We start from the raw sequence: 21,899 nt of genomic DNA, 5'->3' as shown, positions 1-21,899 counted from the left end.
GTAATCTTTTATCTTATATTCTTGTAACAATTTAATGATTTATCTTTTTTCTCTTCCATATCATTTATCTTTTACAACACGCACAGGATTTTTCCTTCTCAATTTTTCGTTTAAAAACCCTTATATGTCTTTTACAAACCAAAATATTATAGCGACTCAAACAATTATTAGACGATGTGTGTGTAATTTTGGTTAGCAGCATATTATTGGTTGACAAATTTTGGTAAATTTCATTATGATTCGTTCCTAATTTTCACAGACAAAGAGAAGAAAAAATTCACCACAATATAGAAAGAAATGACATATAGAAAATAGATAACTAGATTTTTTAAGCTTTATTTTGATATAATTATCACAGTTGGATGTTGAAGATGCATATGACTTAGCAACGAAGAACAAGTTCAAGTTTGTGGTTTGATCTATCGATGTTTCGAAGGTGGAAGATTTTAATTATGCACCATGGGAGATATGTAACAATCCATTGCGCTTGTCGATCATAAATTCCATGTTAAGAATCCCATATTGGAAGATAAATGTCCCGAGTAAGTGTTATGAATGGGGGCAATCCTCACTTCACATGTCGGTTTTGTAAGGATGTGTTAGACCCAATATAAAAACCTAACATTGTATCATAGCCTCTTCTAAGAAACGTTGGACCACTTGCTATCAGATTTCTGTTATCGTACCACCCACTATTTATATACATGCACCAAGCACATTCGTCCTAAGTGTGAAGGGGTGTGTTAAAAGTCTCACACTGAATGAGAGATGATCTGAACAAGTGTTTATAAATAGGGGTAATTCACACCTTACAAGTCAGTTTTGTAAAGATGAGTTAAGCTCGGTGTAATATCTAAGATTCCATCGCACCTTTGATTGTAGAAAATATTATATTCATTGAGCATGCAATCGATGTTTGGAATTAGGTTTGTATAATTTCCTACGATCATTCCAAACATCAACTGCATGCCTAATGAAGATCACATTCTCTGCAAGCGAAGGTGTGATGGAATCTTAGATTTTACATTGGGTCTAACTCATTCTTACAAAATCGGCTTGTGAGATGAGGACCGCCCCCACTAATAAACACTTACTCAGGACTAAACCAAATACAATTTCCTAATAATCCTGTGATTTCCTCTTATGATTTCTAACTATAAAATCAAAAGATTATTGAGCATTTAACTTAATTGTGAGCTTTTTCAGTGGAAGTGGACCTGATATTGGAATTAGGTTTGCACAACCTAATACAATTGTTCATTTCACTTTTTATTCTCTAAAAAATTACCTAAACCTAAAACAATTTCTTGATATTCTTGTGATATTCTTTATATTTGGATTAAGTTTGCACAGTTGTATTAGGAAACTGTAAATTTGCAGCAAGGAAATCACAAGATTATTGATCATTTCACTAAATTATGAGCTCTATGGAAGGAATTGGAGTAATATTGACATATGACTCAATGTGGATGTCCTATTCCATGTACACGTGTGCTAAACGATCCCAAAGTGAGTTTTGAAAATTTGCGTTGGACAAATTGAGATCCCAAATTTACCAACAAATTTCTACCTCAAATTGAATAATGTAAGCCAAAATGATCCCTCAGTTTAGTAGCTCTATTAAGGGTACTACAATTTCACGTTGAATGACATGCTAACTTGTCTAGGCATGGAAGAAAACCCTGTACCTACGGTTACTGTCTGAACCCACATCGATTTGACAGGTTTTCTATGATTTGACTGGGTTTGGAGTATGGGTTTGAGTTTTCTCTAATTTCAAAACACGGGTACGTATGGGTAACAAGGATATAGGTACACACCCCAAACCCTTCCTGAATGTAGAATATTACTTTATTACTCATTGATATTTTTCATCTATAAAAAGTGTCATTGATATTTAAAGGAGCAATCAAATCGTTTGGTCAAGGAAATATTAAAGTAAGCATATTACTAGATAATGCATTACAACATTGCCCTCGGGGCTGTAATTTTATTTATTTTTTATTAAAAAAATTGATTCACTACTGGGACGGGGATGTGGCGGGGATACCCAAACTCGTCGGGGACCGAGATGGGTAGATTAACGTGTAAGTATATCATAATTGAGGATGAGAACATGGAAGGTAAAATCTGTCCCCACCCCGCGCCCATTGCTATGCATAAACTTGTATATCATACATATTATAAATTTCAGGGTGCATTTTGTCTTTGAGTTAAGAATTTTCTAGAGCGTTTAACTTTAAATAATTTACATCAAGGGGTATTTTTTATCTCTATCTATTCTTTTCCAAATCCCTAAATCCAAAAAATTCACAAATCTAAAAATTGTGATACCCAAATATATTATTTCCTTTAATCTATCCGTAATTTGTAAATCGGTGAAATGAATCGCCGTCGTACTCTACTCGTGCGTAAAAAAATTAAGATAACAGGGTGTTTAAGAAGCACTAGTGGCAATGAGGGTCAAAGCAGGAACTATTATTTGCTCAATCGTTACTACGGAAGAGATCTCAACAGGAACAATTACTATGGAAGGCGATCCTCGACTGGTCTTTCTTCCATGGTCAGTTATTTTATTTAATACCTTTTTGTACTTGTGTTCTCTTTTAGATCTCTTTAGCTCCCATTTTTCGCATTGCCATTAATTTATTTAAAGTCGCGGTTTTAATGAAACATATTATTTCATATTGAGGAAACATATGATAAAATTATTGTCCAAAATTAATTTCCAAAGGTTCAGATAGCATGTTCGATATAAGGATTTTCAGATTTGGGTTTTCAATTTCTAGGTTTTCAGATTTATCGATTTAGGGTTTTTTTGGATTTGGGAAATAAGATAAATAAGGAACCAAAATACTCCTTAATTTAAATTACTTAAATACAAAATGTCTATGAAATTTGTAGACTATAGGTAAAATGCTTATTGAAATTTGTACACTATAGGTAAAATGCTTATTGAAATTTGTAACATGTAAGAAAAATTTGCTCTATATCGTATCATCGACGTGGACAAACCTCAATATTATTTATCGAAACATCTTAACACCTCTAAAATAACTTCTTGATGAATGAAACATTTTGTCTGGTTTTCAATTTGAGGGAAAAATTTACTATTAAATTTAGGATCCCAATTTGGCTCATGCTTACGCCTTACAATTTCAAGACTCATTATGATAATTTACTCGATAGAGAATAATTAATTTAATCTGAATTGTTTTTTTGGACAAAATTTAATCTGAATGTTGATGTTAGGAATTAATTTTTTTTTGATGTTAAGGTAAAAAGAAATTTGATAAAGATTAGAACCTAAATTGAATGTATAATATATTTGGAGATTTACCTTTGATTTGAATTGCTATAAAATCTTTTTGAATTTGACATGTTAGGATTTTTTTTTTTTACAAAAACCGAGGTTTTGAGTCCATTAAAATCACATACACAATAAAACAATCTTTTAAAAGCTTTAGCACAACCATATAATATTCCCTCAAAAACACAACCATATAACATTCGAACTCAAAACATCTATAACTTAAAGGAAAATGCTACTTCTCAAGAAAAAAAGCTTTAAGAATTTTTCAAGAAATAGTTGGCAAATTTTAATTGGATGATTTATTTGTCCACTTCCTATTTTTCAGCCACACCTCCTTGAATTGTGGCAAATAGTGCATTGTGATTGGCTATTCTTTATTCTTGAAGAATTCTTGATAAAATCTTTCTTGATAAATAGCATTGCTCTAACTTAAAACAGGCACATCTAATTCCATCAAATCACTCCTTAGATATGACAATTGAATCAAATAATACACAACTAAAAGAAAATTAAGGTATATACATGAAACTTGTTTCTTTGTTTTTGAAATAATCACATGCTTAAATCAATCTAAATACCTCTATTCAAATCAAAATCAAATCAACACTTTCTTTTTTGTTTATTCAAGAATCAACATTTTCTTCTAAAACATTGAAGTGAATAAATATTTTATAAAATTCTTCAAAATACATATATTTTGAACCCCAAAATACATATTATCATTCAAAGGAAAAGTTACATTGCTATTACTATTTTTTAGTATGAAATAAAACATTAGTTTGAGTTCGAATTTAGTTCTAGACATACGCCATGTTAAATTTCTTGACATAGAGTTTTGTCTTACAATCTTATGTGATCGATAAATTAGTGTCTGCAATTGCGTGAGAGATACTATTTGATACCAAAAATTTAATAAACATCATTGTTTTTTATATTTGCCTTTTATAATAATTATTCTGTTCTACAAAATCGCATTTTCGTGTCACTGCTTTTCCGTTTCCCATTTTCAGAAGAGAGAAAGAAAAAAAACACTCTCTGGCGCCGCCACCGTAACCGTCACAACCACCATCACCACCGTAACCGTAATCACCATCACCGTTATCACCATCCTATTCCGATATTCACCTCAAAACACCACCTAGGGTTTCGAAAAACCATCACCAATCTCATGATTGATTCCTAAGGGTTTCCGATTTGAATGGCATTGGGAGATTTAATGGCATCGCGATTTTCCCAATCAACTGTTCTTATAGTTCCTAATCATCACCGTGACGATTCCACCTCTACAACCGCTTTTTCCGCCCCTGCATCAGCTTCAGCCTCAGCCGCCGCCTTAAACGATGACGGCTCCGATTTCAATAGTTCTGTTCCTAACCGGCGTGATTCGGAATTCGGTGGTGCGAGTAGTAGTAGTGTAGGTGTTTATGGTAATGCTGCTACTACGATGGTGTATTTGCCGCAGACGAGTTTCTTCAATGAGCTACGTCATGATGCTTTTGAGCTTGAGCTTCCTACTGGTCCATCGGATAGTGGTTTGGTCTCGAAATGGAGGCCGAAGGATAGGGTATGCTTTTCTCTTGAGTTTTATTTTGAATTTTGTGTCTGTGAAAATGCAACAATGAGTTTTTTTATGCGGTGAGTTTGTGATTCTAGATTTGATTGTTGTGTGAGTAGAAATTTGTGTTAGGAAATTTGAATTTTGTAGGAAAAAAAAGGATTTTTAGGGTTATTGTTTGCCTTTGTGGAATAGAAATAGTGTTAAGCTTGAAGTTTCTATCAAACAAGGGTTGGGATATATGACACTGACACGTCGACACTGATAATTTTTTGAAAAATTGACTTAATTGAATGTAATCATGTGTCAGAGTGTCGTGTCGTGTACGACACGTTGACAAGCTTTTGATCAGAAGTGTTAGTTCTACACAGGTTTGGATCCGTTAATGTGAAAAGGAATAAAGTGCTGGGCGGTAGTGATTAATGAGAAAATCAAGAGACTGAGTTTTGTGGTAGACATGATTTTGAACTTTTGCTCGATGAATTTTATTTGACAGAGTAGAACTTTTATGAATGGTTTATCAACTTTTCGCTTTACTGATCTCTAGAGGGTGCTTACATTTTTGACGAACCATATTTCTATCTGTCCAAGAAATAATAATGTTAATGACATTATGACAAGAACACTAAACATGATAGTTGACACGTGCATTGGTGCATGGTAGTTTAAATCCTGATTTGGATGCTATTTTTGTGGAATTCGATGGAATCCCGATTTGAATCGTAAAATCTTATGATTTTGCGATTATGATTTCACTCGGCGATTAAGAGTACACACATAAATCTTGTGATTTAGCGACTATGCTTGCATCCTTTTCAACAAAAATCTTATTTTCCCTCGTCCATCTGTTTCGTTTCCAAATAGCTTCACACTCATGTTAATGAATTTAAATTTCATAAATATTTCAAGTGAGATTTAAGGTTTTCTGTCTTATGCAATTTTACATGCATATTTATGAATTTATATGCATATATTTGAGTTATGTGAATTTTGTATAATCTTACGATTACACGATTTATGATTTTACTTTCCCTTTCCGATTGTGCATAAAATCTCGGTTTCAACTACCTGACACCACTTCCATTTAAGTTTGGTATCTTTATATATTGGCTAAAAACTGAGCTGAAAATGGGTAAATTGCTTTACTGAAGTAGTGATTTCTGAAACGAGGCAGGGAAAATGTTCTTTACATTTGCTTCTTTAGAATGCTAGTGCTTTTATAAATCTCAGTAAGCAGCTTCCCCTAGGAGGTAGTATATCACACGAATGGGAGGGTGCTAGTTTCTTACGTTGGCAATAGGGTAAGTTGCTTACAATGGGAGGGAAAAGTAGATGACTGCAGGAAAATTGTCTATGTTTTTTGCAAGTTGCTTTACTTTAAGATTCCAATATTAAATACGCTAAAAAAATTGAAATATACAAGCCACCTTCCACCAAATCTGATTGGTTTATTATCTTTTTTGTTCTTAAATATTTACCAATTTTACTCGAGTTTTTTGCAAAAATAAATTGAGGCTTCTTGAGGCTTCTTCAACATAAATATCTGATCAAGTCCAACATGTGCTTGGTCCGAGTGGTAAGAGATTCAGACACATTAAGTGTGCAGAGCTTAGAACCGAGACTTTTGTGTATGCAGAAAACCTGGTTAGGAGCTATGTTGTTAATCTCGGATAGCGGATCACGTCGTGACCCGAAAACCGCTATAGCGGTATAGCAGCTACTTTAAAGGCTACAAACCAGTATACACACTAAATAACCATAGATTCTGCAATCCTTGTTATGTTCTTACGTATTACGATGTTGCTACCCCAATTCAATCCTAGGTAATTATTTTGGTAGGATCTTACGGTCCCTATTACAATCTTACGTATTACGATCTTGCTACCCGTTCTCGATTGTAGGCAATATCTCGATCTTGACAACATTTGGTACATCGGCAAATTCACACTCACACTGATATTTGCATTTTCTGAAATGTATTCCTGATTATCCTTATGAAGACTTGTGAAGAAAGAGAAACTTTATTTTGGATAAAATGTGCCAATTTCTTGCTGTATTCATGATAACATAACAAATCTGTATTGTGCCAAAACACTAGTGGTTTTTATAGTGACAGTGTCTTGCATGCCTTTTTTCTGTCCTATAGAAAAAGGTAGCATAAACTGCTTATTTTACGGTTACCTATTTTGGGGGCAGGGGAGCTCAAATCACATAAATTTTCTCTTATTGTAATTTATTTAATTTAATATTCTGCTGTGGCGAGGGAATTTTTTGAAGTCTAGCTTTATTCCATGAAGACATACCAGCATTTTATAGCAGCTTCTAAAATGTTATAATCAATGTTTCTGATAGATTCATATATGTTTTAGACGCATTCTTTGATTAACCCCTAATTTTGTTGTGCAGATGAAGACAGGATGTGTAGCTCTAGTATTATGTTTAAATATTAATGTCGATCCACCAGATGTAATAAAGATATCTCCTTGTGCCAGAATGGAGTGCTGGATAGGTCTCTTGTTACCTTTCCGATCTCGTTTGTTTTTGATTTTTTTTTCTCTCCATGGTTTGTACTATAAGTTCATATTTTTGGCATTTCTTCATGTTCAGTTAATGTTTGGATTTTGGAATCAGCTTTTGATTTCCTAATAATAGTGTATTCATATTTTTGTGCATAAATAACTACTTGAATTTACATGTTCCAAATGCTGATAAATCCAAATCAATTGTAACTGAATTTTCTGGCAGTAAGGCATATAACTGCACACTGTTTTACACTGACTTCTGATCGTTAGACTCTGATTTAAGCTTTTATATATCTTATCCAATTTTATCCACTCTGCTTGTTGACTCCAAAACTTAACTGTTTTGAGTAGGTGCAGCTTTTTATTGAGAAATGTAAATAAAATGAAGTCAAACCTTTGTATTATTTTAAAATTCTGCAAGTTTAGGACTATGGTTATTAGCACAAACAACATTTTGATGCCTTGCTTTTCTAATGCTGCAGATCCTTTTTCTATGGCACCACAGAAGGCATTAGAGTTGATTGGGAAATCTTTGACCAGTCAGTATGAAAGATGGCAACCAAAGGTCAGAATGTTTAGCTTGCTAACCTCATCTGAATATAAGCTTTTTAAATTGTTTTTTTAGCTGACCTTGTTGCCATGTTTACAGGCACGCTATAAGTGTCAACTTGATCCAACATTGGATGAGGTGAAAAAGCTTTGTACTACATGTCGTAGATATGCAAAGTCGGAAAGAGTTTTGTTCCATTACAATGGGCATGGTGTGCCAAAGCCAACACATAATGGGGAACTTTGGGTCTTCAATAAGGTCAATTTTCTTCCTTCTTATCTCTCAAACCAACTAGTTATCCAATAAATAAATCGTCACCCTTGTTCTTGGTGAAAATGTTTGACCAGTGGACAGGGGTATTCATATTGGAGCTTCTTATTTATTACATATACAGAGTTCCCATTGTCTCCAAAATAAATTAGTGATATAAAAATGAAAATGGGAGGATTGAAAAAATGAATTAGTGATATAAAAGATGAAAATGGGAGGATTGAAAAAATGATGTGCAATCTTTGGAAAGAAGAAAATTAGAGTGACAAGTATGGGATGGAAACGGGCGAGAAAGCAATTTTGTCCATGAAAAATGAATATATTGCGTTTTAATTAGTGTACTTGTTATGCCTTTTATTTTTCTAAGGGGGTGTTAGTTTCAAGGTTAAGAATGACATTCTCAGGAATACATGACTAGGGAATGATTATACCCATGTTTGTTATGAAGTTGAGAAAAAAACTATTCCTGGGTATAAAAGTTCCTGGGAATGAAGTAACTTCCCATAACTTCCATTATTCCCATGAGTTTATTCCCATGTAAAGAGATGGGAATGTGCATTCCCATGATATTCTGCATAGATTTAAAAAACAAAATTGTAACTTCCAATTTTCTCAGGAATGTCAAATTATTTGCCATACACTTTTTTTAACAAATACCCAGGAATCAAATTTTCATATTTTCATTCCCAGGTATGTTATTCCTGGGAATAATTTGTGTTTCCCCAAAACAAACGCCCCCTAAGATATTCCGTCTTCAAGCATAATAGAGGTAGATATCAGGAAAAGGAGGACTGGGAATAACTGGAAATTATAACTATTTTAATAAAGCTAAACTTCATCTGAATATCTATTTATCAGAGAATCCGGAATAATTTAACTCTAACTACTGAACCATTGATTTCAAATCCGTAAAACGTTCCCAGTTAATATAGTGCTGCTATAGCTGCTATTTAACGACACAGGTCACAACTCATTAACCATCTAGTGAACACAATTAACCCTGATTTTGAACATCATTAACCATAATTTTTCAGTTTATACATGAACACAAATTGTGGTCAATGAATATCATGTATATTTGAACTCCTGAAAATAATGTATTTTTGAACACAATTTAGATGGTTAATAGGATATATGTATATATTATATTTGTACACTTAAAAATTATGGTTATAATGACGTTCAAAATTGTGGTTAATTTTGTGCAGCGGATGGTTAATAAGTTGTGACGCCTTAAAATGTTCATTAACCATCCGCTGAACGTAATTAACCACATTTGCACGGCATTGACCATCCAATTTGATGTTGAAATTCAATTTCAAATCTGTGTGTCAAAATATCATCTCTCATTCTTATTCTCATTCTCATTTTTCTTGATATTATGCTCAGAGCTATACACAGTATATCCCCTTACCACTCAATGATCTTGATTCCTGGCTGAAGACCCCATCAATTTATGTTTTTGATTGCTCTGCGGCTGGTAAAGTTGTGAATGCCTTCATTCAGGTATTCATTCAAAATCATTTTTATTGAATGCTATATAAGAAAACTTCAAATATATCGGTTATGATTTTTTAATTTTTTTTCTTATTTGGACTGCGAATTTTTGTTGCTGGACTTGTTATTGATAAGCTTCATGAATGGAATGCTTCCAACTCCGATGGGTCACCAAGGGATTGCATTATGCTTGCAGCGTGTGAAGCGCACGAGACTTTGCCCCAGAGTGTAGAATTCCCAGCCGATGTATTTACAGCTTGTCTTACCACACCTATAAAGATGGCATTGCGATGGTGAATATTCTCCCATTAATTCTTGCCTAGTATCACCTATAGAATGTTTCACATAACAAACTTTCAGGAAGGTTTAGTTAGTTTATCTTTCTTTTTTGGGGGGTAAAATGATGCAGATGCATGGAATTTCAAATAAGGCATGCTTTTCTAATGTTAGTGGTATTAGTTTACCCAAACTATGGTCTTTGTTTTTGCCCATAGTGATTCCTTACTAACCTCTGACAGCTTTTATCTAGTGGGATTTCATGATGACGGATTGTATACATCATTATTGTTTAGGGTATATTTGATTATGTAATTTGTTCATTGAGGGTATTTTTGTTGTCCTGATCTATTATTTTTTGCGTTAACTTATTTTAGCTGGATTTATGTTAGTGATGATAGAAAATGCTACTGTGATAATGATAATTTTAAAAGTAGGATTTATGTTTGAATATGCTTTTTTTCGTCACTAACCTTGGTATGGAAGTTATGCATCAACATAATGTCACAATTTCTCTCTAGACTTGGGCTAATAATTGACATTTTCTAAATCATGAACTTTTGAATAGTGTAAGCGTTTATTTCATTAGTAAATGTTCAATGAGTTTTATGTATTTTGTCTCTAGGTTTTCTACTCGTTCGTTACTTCGCGACTCGTTTGATTATTTACTTATAGACAAGATCCCTGGCCGTCCAAATGACCGAAAGACTCTTCTTGGTGAATTGAATTGGATCTTTACAGCAGTAACTGATACGATTGCATGGAATGTTCTTCCTCATGGTAGGTCTCAACTCTCCCCATTCTTCCTAATGACTTCCTAAATTTCCATGGTTTATTTTCAACCCAGGTATTTTGCAACAACCAATTTTAGTTGGTCTCTTTTAGCGTATATTGACATTGACTGTCCTGCAGATCTTTTTCAGAGACTGTTCAGACAGGATTTGCTTGTTGCAAGTTTGTTTCGAAATTTTCTACTTGCTGAGCGAATTATGCGATCGGCAAATTGTACTCCCGTTTCTCACCCTATGCTACCACCAACCCATCAGCATCATATGTGGTATTGTTGGTGATTATTGTTATGATATTGCTATGCGCCAATAAACTTTATCATCAGAATATGTTTTCAATCCATGCTGCAGGGATGCGTGGGATATGGCTGCCGAGCTCTGCCTTTCTCAACTTCCTTCATTAGTTGAGGATCCTAATGCAGAATTTCAGGTAATTTGATGTTTCTTTTATACCTCTGATGTAAAGTTTCCTTGGCTCTGATATTCTGCTTTTACTAGGAACAGTAGCATAAGTATATATTGTTTATAAGTTTTGACCTTACCTGATGAAGTATATGGCTGTTCTCTTTCAGCCTAGTACATTTTTTACCGAGCAGTTAACAGCATTTGAAGTTTGGCTCGACCATGGTTCTGAGCATAAGAAACCACCCGAACAGCTGCCTATAGTTCTTCAGGTACATCACATGTCTTAGTCTTGGTTACCTTTGGAACCATTGTGTCGGTTTCTAATACCATTGTTATGTTGGTTACTGTTCCTTAATTAAGTTTTTGCTATTTGAATTATGCTCTTGTTAGTGAAATTTTTTCAATTTGGCTGATGATCATTATCATCCTTCTGAAAGAATTTTAATAAAAATGTGTATTTATTGCAAGCATCATCTCTTAGCCATATGTCTAGATTTCGAAGTAGTAATGCGGAGGGGTACTTTCTGGGTTCTTTATTCAGCCAATAGAGATGTTATTGGGAATTTTTGAAGCCAAGTTGCTGCCTCTCAAATTGCTTTGCAATCATTTGTCTCAATTATTTTATTACTGGGGTTTTGTTGCAAGTTTTTGACCCAGGAATTATTTCGCTTTCTCTCTATTCTGGTTTAGCTTCCATAGTTATACTTGTATGATGACCGAAGCTTCCGTAGTTATACTCATACTTGTATGATGACCGATTGTGTTGCTTTTTCTACAAATTTTCTTTCTGAAGCAAAATCTTTTTTATCCTGACTCAATCTTTTTGGTTTATTATACTAACTTTGTTTTTCCCTTTTCACAATATTTACATTTTGAAGCCATGGGAAAATTGTTTGGCATTTTATACATATCTTTGTATACATTCAAAGTAGTTCTGTTCCTGTTTCAGGTTTTACTTAGTCAATGCCATCGATTTCGTGCCTTAGTACTCCTAGGAAGATTTCTTGATATGGGCCCATGGGCTGTGGATCTGGTAATTTCTATCACAATTCGTCAAATTTTTGTGCAGTTTTTATCTATTTTCAGTAAGACTGTTGTATTATATGATAATTGGATACGAGTTTCTTATATGTAGGCATTATCTGTTGGAATCTTCCCTTATGTTCTGAAGCTGTTGCAAACAACCACACCAGAACTAAGACAGATTCTTGTATTCATATGGACAAAGATCCTTGCACTTGACAAGGTACTTTTGGAGGATAATTTCTCTTAAATAGAATGTCAATTCTCAATTCCTTAATTTGTTGCAGAACATGTGCTTGCTGTGCATGTATACACATGATTCAGTGCTTACCTGACATTTCAGCAGACATGAGTTTTATTTAATACATAAGCCATGTTGAAATTTCTGCTTTGATTGATAATGCTTCTTGTACTGTAGTCATTATTAAAGTACATGAACATGTTATTTTTCCCGTCGGATTTGGTTCAGGACAAGGTGAGAAAAGTAAAAGAGAGAGAATATAAAAAGAGGGAAATAAACATCACTGGCCAATATGAAGTTGCTCAATTGTTCATTTCCCTATTAAAAATTCTGTGTAGGCAGACTGGATATTCCTTTTCTTTTATGATAAACTATTACTTGGCAGCTGATCATTTTATTGATTGAATGCCTGAAGAGGAATGCTAGCAGCACACATTTTAATACACACTTTTCATCAAACTCTCTTTAATTGGTTAAAATTCACATGGGTCCCACCAAATCATGTGGGTCCTATATAAATATGGCGAGTCCCATGTGAATTTTAACCAATCAAGGAGAGTGTGTTGGAAAGTGTGTGTTAAAATGTGCGTTGATAGCATTTCTCATGCCTGAATTATCAAAAATCAAAATTGTGCAATGGAGTCCAAATGAAAAAAATCATCATAAGTGCCTGATATACAATAGTGTCAATGAAGGAATAAAGAGTATTAGAAAACTTATATTTTGTCTACTTTATCATGCATTGATAATTTTCCATTGCTGGGTTGCAGTCATGTCAGGTCGATCTAGTGAAGGACGGAGGTCATATCTATTTTATGAAGTTTCTTGATAGCTCGGAAGCCTACCCAGAGCAACGTGCAATGGCTGCTTTTGTTTTGGCTGTGATTGTGGATGGTCATAGAAGAGGCCAAGAAGCTTGTATTGAAGCTGGTTTGAGCCATGTCTGCTTAAAGCACCTTGAGAGTTCATCTCCTAATGATTCACAAACTGAGCCCCTTTTCCTTCAATGGCTTTGCCTGTGTCTGGGGAAATTGTGGGAAGAGTTTCCAGAGGGGAAAATAATCGGTTTGCAGGCACATGCAACTTCTATACTTGCTCCTCTACTGTCTGAACCCCAGCCAGAGGTTTACTACCCAAATATTGGCTATATTTATATTTTCTAGATGATTAATGTTTTGGTATATTAAATAAATAGCTAAGCCGTGTAATTTGTTTTTCTCAGGTTAGAGCATCTGCTGTTTTTGCACTGGGTACCCTTGTTGATGTGGGATTTGATTCGTGTAGAAGTGTTGGAGATGAAGAATGTGATGATGATGACAAGTTTAGGGCTGAAGTTAGTATAGTTAGGAGTTTGTTGAGTGTTGCTTCAGATGGGAGTCCATTGGTGAGGGCGGAGGTAGCAGTTGGTAGGTGATGAAACATCGCAGTGTTTATTTATTATTTATTTTCAATGTTTTATGTGAAGATTTCATGTTCCTATGATTAGAGGGTACTGATACTGTTTGTTTATTTGTTGTTTATTTTAGTAGAATGATCCTGAGAAATTCTTCATTATCTGCAAATAGTTCCTAATAGCTAGTTATATCAGAACTTAGAAAAAGGATTGAACTACTTAAAATAAATTAATTTTTGTAAATGAATTAGCAAAAAATTCCATTTCAACGAGGAAAAAAGGTTTTATGTGTGTGTGTTATTGTTTTCTCTAAAAAAAATTGCACACTAATAGATTCAACAAAAAAAGTTAGCCAGTTTTTTTGTTTGATGGTTGGGATGTACATCTTTCTAGATAACTTAATTTTGTCTTTATAGTATTATGTGTGGGCCGGATCTATAAGATATTTTACTGAAATGGATTTCTTTCATCTGTCAGCGCTAGCACGCTTTGCTTTTGGCCACAACAAGCACCTGAAATCTATTGCTGCTGCATATTGGAAACCTCAGACTAATTCTTTGATAAATTCCTTACCATCATTGACTAATATTAAAGATACGGGTGGTGGATATTCTAAACAGAACCAACATATGGCTCATGGGAGTATTGTTTCACCTCAAATTGGTCCTCTAAGGGTTGGGAGTGACAATTCTAAAGTAATTCGTGATGGGCGGGTCTCTTCAAGCAGTCCTCTCGCTAGTTCTGGAATAATGCACGGGTCCCCATTGTCTGACAATTCCTCTCATCATTCTGATTCAGGAATACTGAATGATGGTTTCAGCAATGGAGTGGTTAACAGCTTTGGGCCAAAGCCTTTAGACAATGCATTGTATTCACAATGTGTACTTGCTATGTGTACTTTGGCAAAAGATCCATCTCCGCGAGTTGGGAACCTTGGTCGTCGGGTTCTGTCCATAATAGGTATTGAACAAGTGGTAGCAAAACCATTGAAGCCTTCTGGTGTTCGGACTAGTGAATCTCCCGTTTCTGCTAGTCTTGCTCGCTCGTCTTCTTGGTTTGATATGAATGGTGGTACGTCTCACTTTTATTTGATTTAATTGTTAACCTTTCCAATGCTGTTTGGTGACATTTATCTCTCTGCATCATTTTTTTATGGCATGAATTCCTGCTGCTATTGTCTTTTATGTTTATAATTGCATGCTGCTCTGGTAGGACACTTGCCTCTAACCTTCAGAACTCCTCCAGTCAGTCCTCCTCGCCCAAGTTACATAGCTGGAATGCGGAGAGTATGTTCATTGGAGTTTAGGCCTCACCTGATGACTTCTCCAGACACTGGACTAGCTGACCCACTTTTAGGATCGGGGACTTTCGATCGCAGTTTACTTCCTCAATCAAGTATATATAATTGGAGTTGTGGGCACTTCTCCAAATCACTTTTAACTGCTGCAGATGATAGCGAAGAAGTTTTAGCTAGAAGAGAGGAGAGGGAAAAATTTGCATTGGAGAACATAGTGAAATGCCAGCACTCTGGTGTGTATTTCACCTTTTTTTTTAACTCAATTAAGCAAACAAATTCCTTACAGTTGTCCAGCTGAGAATTTTGTCATTTTATTCTGTCAGCTGTTAGTAGGTTAACAAATCCAATTGCTAAATGGGACATAAAGGGCACACAAACATTGTTGCTACAACCTTTCTCTCCTATAGTGGTTGCTGCTGACGAGAATGAACGTATCAGGTATGCAAAATTTGTCAATAACATTGTTACTTTAGTGGATACTGTTAAGTAAGAAACATATGGAAGTTCGTTCTAAAATGTTAAAAGAATAAACTTGAAGGGCTAAAGGTGAGCTGTAACAAATTGCTAAGGGATATAAATTTCCAATATTTGTTCAATTTTAGTGTTAGTAGAACACATGAAGATTCTCAGATATAGAGGCTTAGGAAACTAAACTGCTAGCATTCTTAATTTTATAGAGGCTTAGGAAACTAAACAACTGGAATTTCTAATTTTATAGGCAATAGGAATTATATGTTTGGACTAGTTTAGAGTACTTTTCTGGTTTTGATGAATTATTACTGTTAGTCTTTGTATTGCATCATATTTGATTCTGCTGTTGACTATGTACTTTGGTGTTTTGCACAGGGTATGGAACCACGAAGAGGCAACACTACTTAATAGTTTTGATAATCATGATTTTCCTGACAAAGGAATTTCTAAGCTCTGCCTGGTGAATGAGCTTGATGATAGCTTGCTTCTTGCTGCTTCATGTAATCTCAGCTACTGTTTATATTATTGTATTCTTCCATGTTAAAATTGTCATAATATTAAATTTTGGGGAATCTTATGCAGCTGATGGAAACATTCGGGTTTGGAAAGACTATTCTCTGAGGGGGAAACAGAAGCTTGTCACTGCATTCTCTTCAATTCATGGGCATAAACCTGGTGTGAGGAGTCCGAATGCAGTTGTTGATTGGCAGCAGCAATGCGGCTATCTGGTATATGTCTCTTCTTTGAATATGTTTGGATTAGGGGATGTTTCCATTTTCCCTACTGATGTTCTAAAATAGAACTCTGATTCTTCTCTCACGCTTTGATGTTAATGATATTTTATGGTGTTGTTTCATGTTACTCCAATGCATTTACCAGTATGCGTCGGGGGAGACGTCATCAATAATGCTGTGGGATCTTGATAAAGAGCAGCTTGTTAATACTATACCTTCATCATCAGAGTGCAGTGTCTCTGCGTTGGTAAGCCTGCTCTATACTCAAATTATTATCGTATTTTAGCTTAGCAGAGTTTATTCTTAACAGACAAATACGAAGCTGTATTCTGATCACATTTCAGCAGCTCAGCTACATATTTTCTTAGAGCTCTTAACGGGCAAATCTATTGTTTCTTGTTAGCCGTTAAGTTTCATGATAATAATACCAAAATTATGTACATGTACTGTCACTTGGAGACCTCCCTCTCCCCCTCTCTCATTTACTACGGCTTCTTGGAATTAGTGTTTGCACTTGAACTAGAAGCCTTAAAAGTTACGGCTTTGTTGATCTTCTGTTTACCTTCTCTAAAGTTTAATTCTTTGGCTGTCCCTAATGTCATACTTTGCCCTTGCGGTTTTTGGATCTTGTGAGTGAAAGTTACCCAACTGACCCTCAATTCATCTTATAGTAAGCCTTTAAGATTGGGGATTTGGCGTTATGGTTTACGATTTTCTTCAAAGAAGAAATTCATTTTCTAGTTGAATACCCACAAAACTTTGGGTTGCTCAGTTGTGCTCTAGCACTTGTTAGAACATATTTATTTGATTGGATTTTCTTTCAGTATCATTTAATTTAATAGTGACCCGAGCCCTTCGATTTATGTATTGTCTTTGTATTTTAGGCTGCTTCTCAAGTTCACGGGGGACAGTTCGCAGCTGGTTTTGTAGATGGTTCTGTAAGACTCTATGATGCCAGAACACCTGAAATGTAAGCACCTCGGTTGAAATTCTTCCATCATTATGAAAACTCATGGTTACGTTCTCCTTAATTAATGAGATTGATTTGAGCAACATTGTTATTCATTAGCTCTGACATGTTCATGTTCTTATGCATCTGACATGGTTTCCTGCACATCTCCAAGTCTAAGTTCACACTTGTACCATATTGATCAATTTAGTATCTTAAGTGTTATCTAAAGTCTAGAACTTTTTAATATTCAATTTTAAATTTTCCATGCTTCTTAAAGTGTCACTGTAATGACTAATGACTATCAACAATGATGTTTCTTAGGCTTGTATGTGGATTACGGCCACACACACAGAGAGTAGAAAAAGTTATGGGAATTGGCTTTCAGCCTGGGTTAGACCCTGGAAAGGTAAAGAAAGTGTCTCGCTAGATTCGTAATTTTTTTATATCTGTGGACCATAGCAGAAATTCAGTGAGTAATGAATTTTATTTGACGTGGATGATAATTTTATGCATTTTCCTTCAGTTGGTTAGTGCTTCTCAGGCTGGGGATATCCAGTTCCTTGATATAAGAAATCATAGCAGCGCCTATCTCACTATTGAAGCTCACCGGGGCTCACTCACGGCATTAGCAGTACATAGACACGCTCCAATTATTGCCAGTGGTTCTGCCAAACAACTCATTAAGGTTTTCAGCCTTGAGGGTGATCAACTGGGCACCATTCGTTACTATCCTACTCTAATGGCCCAGAAAATTGGTTCCGTGAGCTGCTTAAGTTTCCACCCATATCAATTACTACTTGCTGCTGGTGCTGCAGATGCATGTGTGTGCATCTATGCCGATGACAATACTCAAGCAAAATGAATCCACATTTTTTCCCTTGAAGATTTCATCGATGTTCTCCAGCTGAGAAGAATATCAAACATCTCAAGAGTGCCATACATATTTATCGCAGTTGTATAATTCTGTGATGATGCTTTAGTTCCTCTCTGCTGTGAATACATCTGAAAATATTGGTAGGGGTAAATTATCTGGAAATGTTTGCAAGATATTCATTAGCCTCCATGTCTGAGGGTTGCAATTGACTGGAAGAAAGAAGCATAGTGGAGGCTCCGACAAATAAGGTCATCTTCGTATATGTGTGTAAATATCAATTTATCCATAATTATTTTTCATTCCTGTTTGTGTGCTATTTACCCTTTCTTTATTTGTAAATTATTTGTCTGAACATAATCTAGTTTGCTGACAGATATTGATGATTGACTCCTGTAAACGGGATCTTTCATTCATGATGTAGTTTCTGTTGACTTTGGGTACCTTTGCTTTGACCAACATGTAATTAAATTCAAGTTTGTTCAAGTGTGCAATTTCTTCCCAGATTAGAAAAAAAAGCCCAAAATGATACCAAGCAGTTACACGCTGTAGTGGATCTCAGTCATAGATTTGAGATCTGATGGTTCAGATTTAAACACAGTTTTACAGTGTAAAGTGATCTCAGCCACCCATTTAAAATTTGACGGCCCAGATCAGTTGCAGCACCCTGCTGTAACTGTGGGAAATCCAATTCCAATAATCAGTAGGGTATTTTTTTTTTTTTGAATAATAATCAATAGGGTATTATTTGTTACGTAATTCACTAAAATCTGCGGGAGTAAATACGTCGCCATACACCTCTTACTTCAATCCATAAAAGACAAAATGAGTTTCTATGGAGATCTTTGAAAAGCCTTCTCAGTTACTTACAAAGCTCCGATGAGTAAGGACAATAATTTTTAAAATTATCATATAATTTTGTTGTTTCAAGGAAATGTCTTGCTTGATGATTACTCGGGACACTAAAAGCCCTTTAACACACCTATTCACTTTTATCAAGTTTTGATCCATTATTTTAAGAAAAAGTTGCTTTTTTGACAATGAATACTTCCAATTGATACATGAAAATGACCAAATTACCTCCAACGGTAGTTAACTGCCGCTGATTAAAGCGCCGGTAGCTAACTGCCGCTGGAATCCCAGCGGTTGTTAACTACCGCTGAAAATTTTTGCTTTGCTTTACCGTCCACTTATTCAGCCACTTTTCCACTTTTTTAATTAATAATAATAATAATAATAATAATAATAATAATAATAATAATAATTAATGTTTATGTCTCTCTCATCCTCCCATTAATTAATATTATTATTATCATCATCATCATTAATGTTTCTGTTCCACTAGAAGCATTTGTTGAAAAAAAGAGATTTGCGGACATCCAGGTTAGGTTCTGAAGAGATGTTGTTGCAAAGGGTGGTACATATGTTGTGATGCCCCTTTTCCAGGTAGAAACTGAGTTAGCAGAACAAGTTTTGATGGATAAGGAAGTTAAAGTTTCCCTTATAAAACGAGAAGTTCAGCATGAAAAAATAGAAAATGAAAACTTATTGATGGAATTGAAGCATAATATCTTGAAGGGTGAAGAACACAACACAAAAATGATGTTGAGTTTCTATATGATGTTGCGTGCTCTAATATTGCATTGAAGGGTGAACTTGTTGTAGTAAAGGAGTCAGAGAAAGTACTTATGGAATTTGAAGAAGAAAGGTTGGTTGTGGTTGTAGTTATGAAATTGAAACAGCACAGAAATTTGAAGAAGAAAGGTTGGTTGTGGTTGTGGAATGAAGAAGATACAATGAGTAATGAGAGAGAACAGAGTGAGTAATGAGAGAGAACATAAACATTAAGTGGCGGAACAAGTGGGATATTAAAGAAAACCAATTTTTCAGCGGTAGTTAACAACCGCTGGGGTCCCAGCGGCAGTTAACTACCGGCGCTTTAACCAACGGTAGTCGACTACCGTAGGGGTGATTTGGTCATTTTCATGTGTCAATAGGAAGTATTCTATGTCAGAAAAGCAACTTTCTTATTTTAACTGATATTGTTTCCCGAAATCACACTATTGGAATTCGTTCTGGTTTTAATTTTGGTGGATTAAGTCCATGAAATCCAATGTGTCTTATTTCAAATCAATACACAACTTTGGGGTGCATGGTCGTATTCCTTCATTATTGTTTGACCTTCGTTATATTCGTGAAAAATCGGTTATGCATAGCACGGTTAAGAAAAATTTGAACGTGTCTGTTGTAATTTTTAAGTATATATTTTTGCAACTCAAACCATTCCAACATTAACATATTTGGAATAAGATCTTACATTAGCCTATAATACATATCTACATTTTGGTTAATTGTTTTTGCCCCGCCAAATGGATGAATTCCGGTTTTAGCCTTTATACTATATATATATATATATTTTAGAAAATACTATATATATTTTTTTTGTTGAGGGGAGCCTCTGTAATATTTAGTTTTGTGATTCCACCATTGTAACATAAAATTGTTTACTTTGAATCTCTCATGATGACCTCTTACTATGCATAAGAGAAACATGGTACGTTGAGCTGTTGCTTTCATTTCTCTTGGATTAATTTTTGTTTCCACTTGGCTTTTCTCTTAACTAAAAACTAATTTTAAATAACAAAATCATTAAAAATTCAAATTATAAAGATTTAATATAAAACTCATAACTTCTAATTCAAACCCATAATAAATAGAACAAAATAAAAATTGTGTTCTTCATTAACTTAAAAAAAAAATTGTGTTCTTCATTTCATCACGAGAGACTAAAAAAGTAAAGAATCCAAAAATAATAATAATTACAGGGCCTAAAATCATGACTCTCATATGATAAGGGGACAAAAACATCTTTAACCCCTAATATTTTCGTAAGTCAATTTTACAGGGATTTTTTCAGCACAACTTGAGAGTCTCTATCCTTCCACATCTTGTGGGTTTATTTCTTTCTTGTCTCAATCTATATTATTTACGTCACACTTGTAATCATAGCCAATCATTTCACTATCATGTTGCCACCAACCCAATGACTGTCTCTCAACTTCAGGTCCTCCATCCATAATTTTCTTCTCGCTCATGTCCTCTCCTACTGTAAAGATACGGTCGTAAAATCCCTCTAAAGTGTTGGTCCCTCACAGTCAGGGCCTATTCTCCCTCAGAGTGCCACCACCTAATCCACCGCAATTGTGCTTAACTTTGTTAGAGTTGTTTTTTCATGACTAGGTTGTTTTGAGTCTATTGTTAATGTGCTTGCTGGGAAGCCTAAATGTAGTTGGCTTTTTAAAGTTGCAGTTGCATGGCAATGTTAATGTGGGACGCCTCCAACTTTAACCTCCTCTTAACCTTCAAAATAGCCTCCAAGTATGTGGTGGAATTGGTCACTTTTGAGATCACTTATAGTCATTCTGAGTCAATACAAGCTATAGAAATTATCCGTAACTAGATGGGATTGAAGTCTGAAGACCGTAGATTCTCATTTCTCTTTGGTCACTGACCATACGTGAAAGAAATTGATTTGATTGATAGGAATAAGGTTTTGGCTTGGTAAAACAACATACTGGCTTAAGATTTCTATATCAGGGTCAAGTACTTAGAGCATCCACAATGGTAGTTCCCTAACAAGGATTCCTTGAATGGACCCCACGTGACACATTACTTATTTATAATTTTTTAATAAAAGTATCTATTAAGGACTTAATGACTCCAATGGCAATACACTAATAA

At 34.8% G+C, this 21,899-nt stretch overlaps 1 protein-coding gene across 2 annotated transcripts; it reads left to right on the top strand.

Annotated features, from left to right (window-relative positions):
• Positions 1-4,308: 4,308 nt before the first annotated feature.
• Positions 4,309-18,644, top strand: LOC146908301 (regulatory-associated protein of TOR 1-like). 2 transcript variants are annotated; one of them, XM_085726068.1, is made up of 23 exons: positions 4,309-4,877; positions 7,275-7,377; positions 7,873-7,955; positions 8,040-8,198; positions 9,600-9,716; positions 9,843-10,000; positions 10,609-10,763; positions 10,896-11,040; positions 11,123-11,201; positions 11,344-11,445; positions 12,126-12,209; positions 12,312-12,422; positions 13,211-13,564; positions 13,663-13,846; positions 14,311-14,904; positions 15,079-15,363; positions 15,454-15,568; positions 15,977-16,101; positions 16,184-16,329; positions 16,481-16,582; positions 17,220-17,305; positions 17,609-17,693; positions 17,811-18,644. In XM_085726068.1, the coding sequence occupies exons 1-23, from the start codon at positions 4,512-4,514 to the stop codon at positions 18,147-18,149; spliced, it is 4,077 nt and encodes a 1,358-aa protein (XP_085582194.1). In that variant the 5' UTR covers positions 4,309-4,511; the 3' UTR covers positions 18,150-18,644. The 2 variants fall into 2 exon arrangements, with proteins under 2 accessions (XP_085582194.1, XP_085582193.1); XM_085726067.1 differs by having other exon boundaries at positions 15,046-15,363.
• The last annotated feature ends 3,255 nt before the right edge of the window (positions 18,645-21,899 follow it).

The sequence above is a fragment of the Medicago sativa genome, chromosome 7, assembly GCF_051527215.1.
Source record: "Medicago sativa cultivar Bolivia chromosome 7, Bolivia_mono, whole genome shotgun sequence".
In the NCBI taxonomy this organism is placed as follows: domain Eukaryota; kingdom Viridiplantae; phylum Streptophyta; class Magnoliopsida; order Fabales; family Fabaceae; genus Medicago; species Medicago sativa.
Note: the sequence above shows the minus strand (reverse complement) of the source record. Positions and strands in the feature narration are given on the sequence as shown.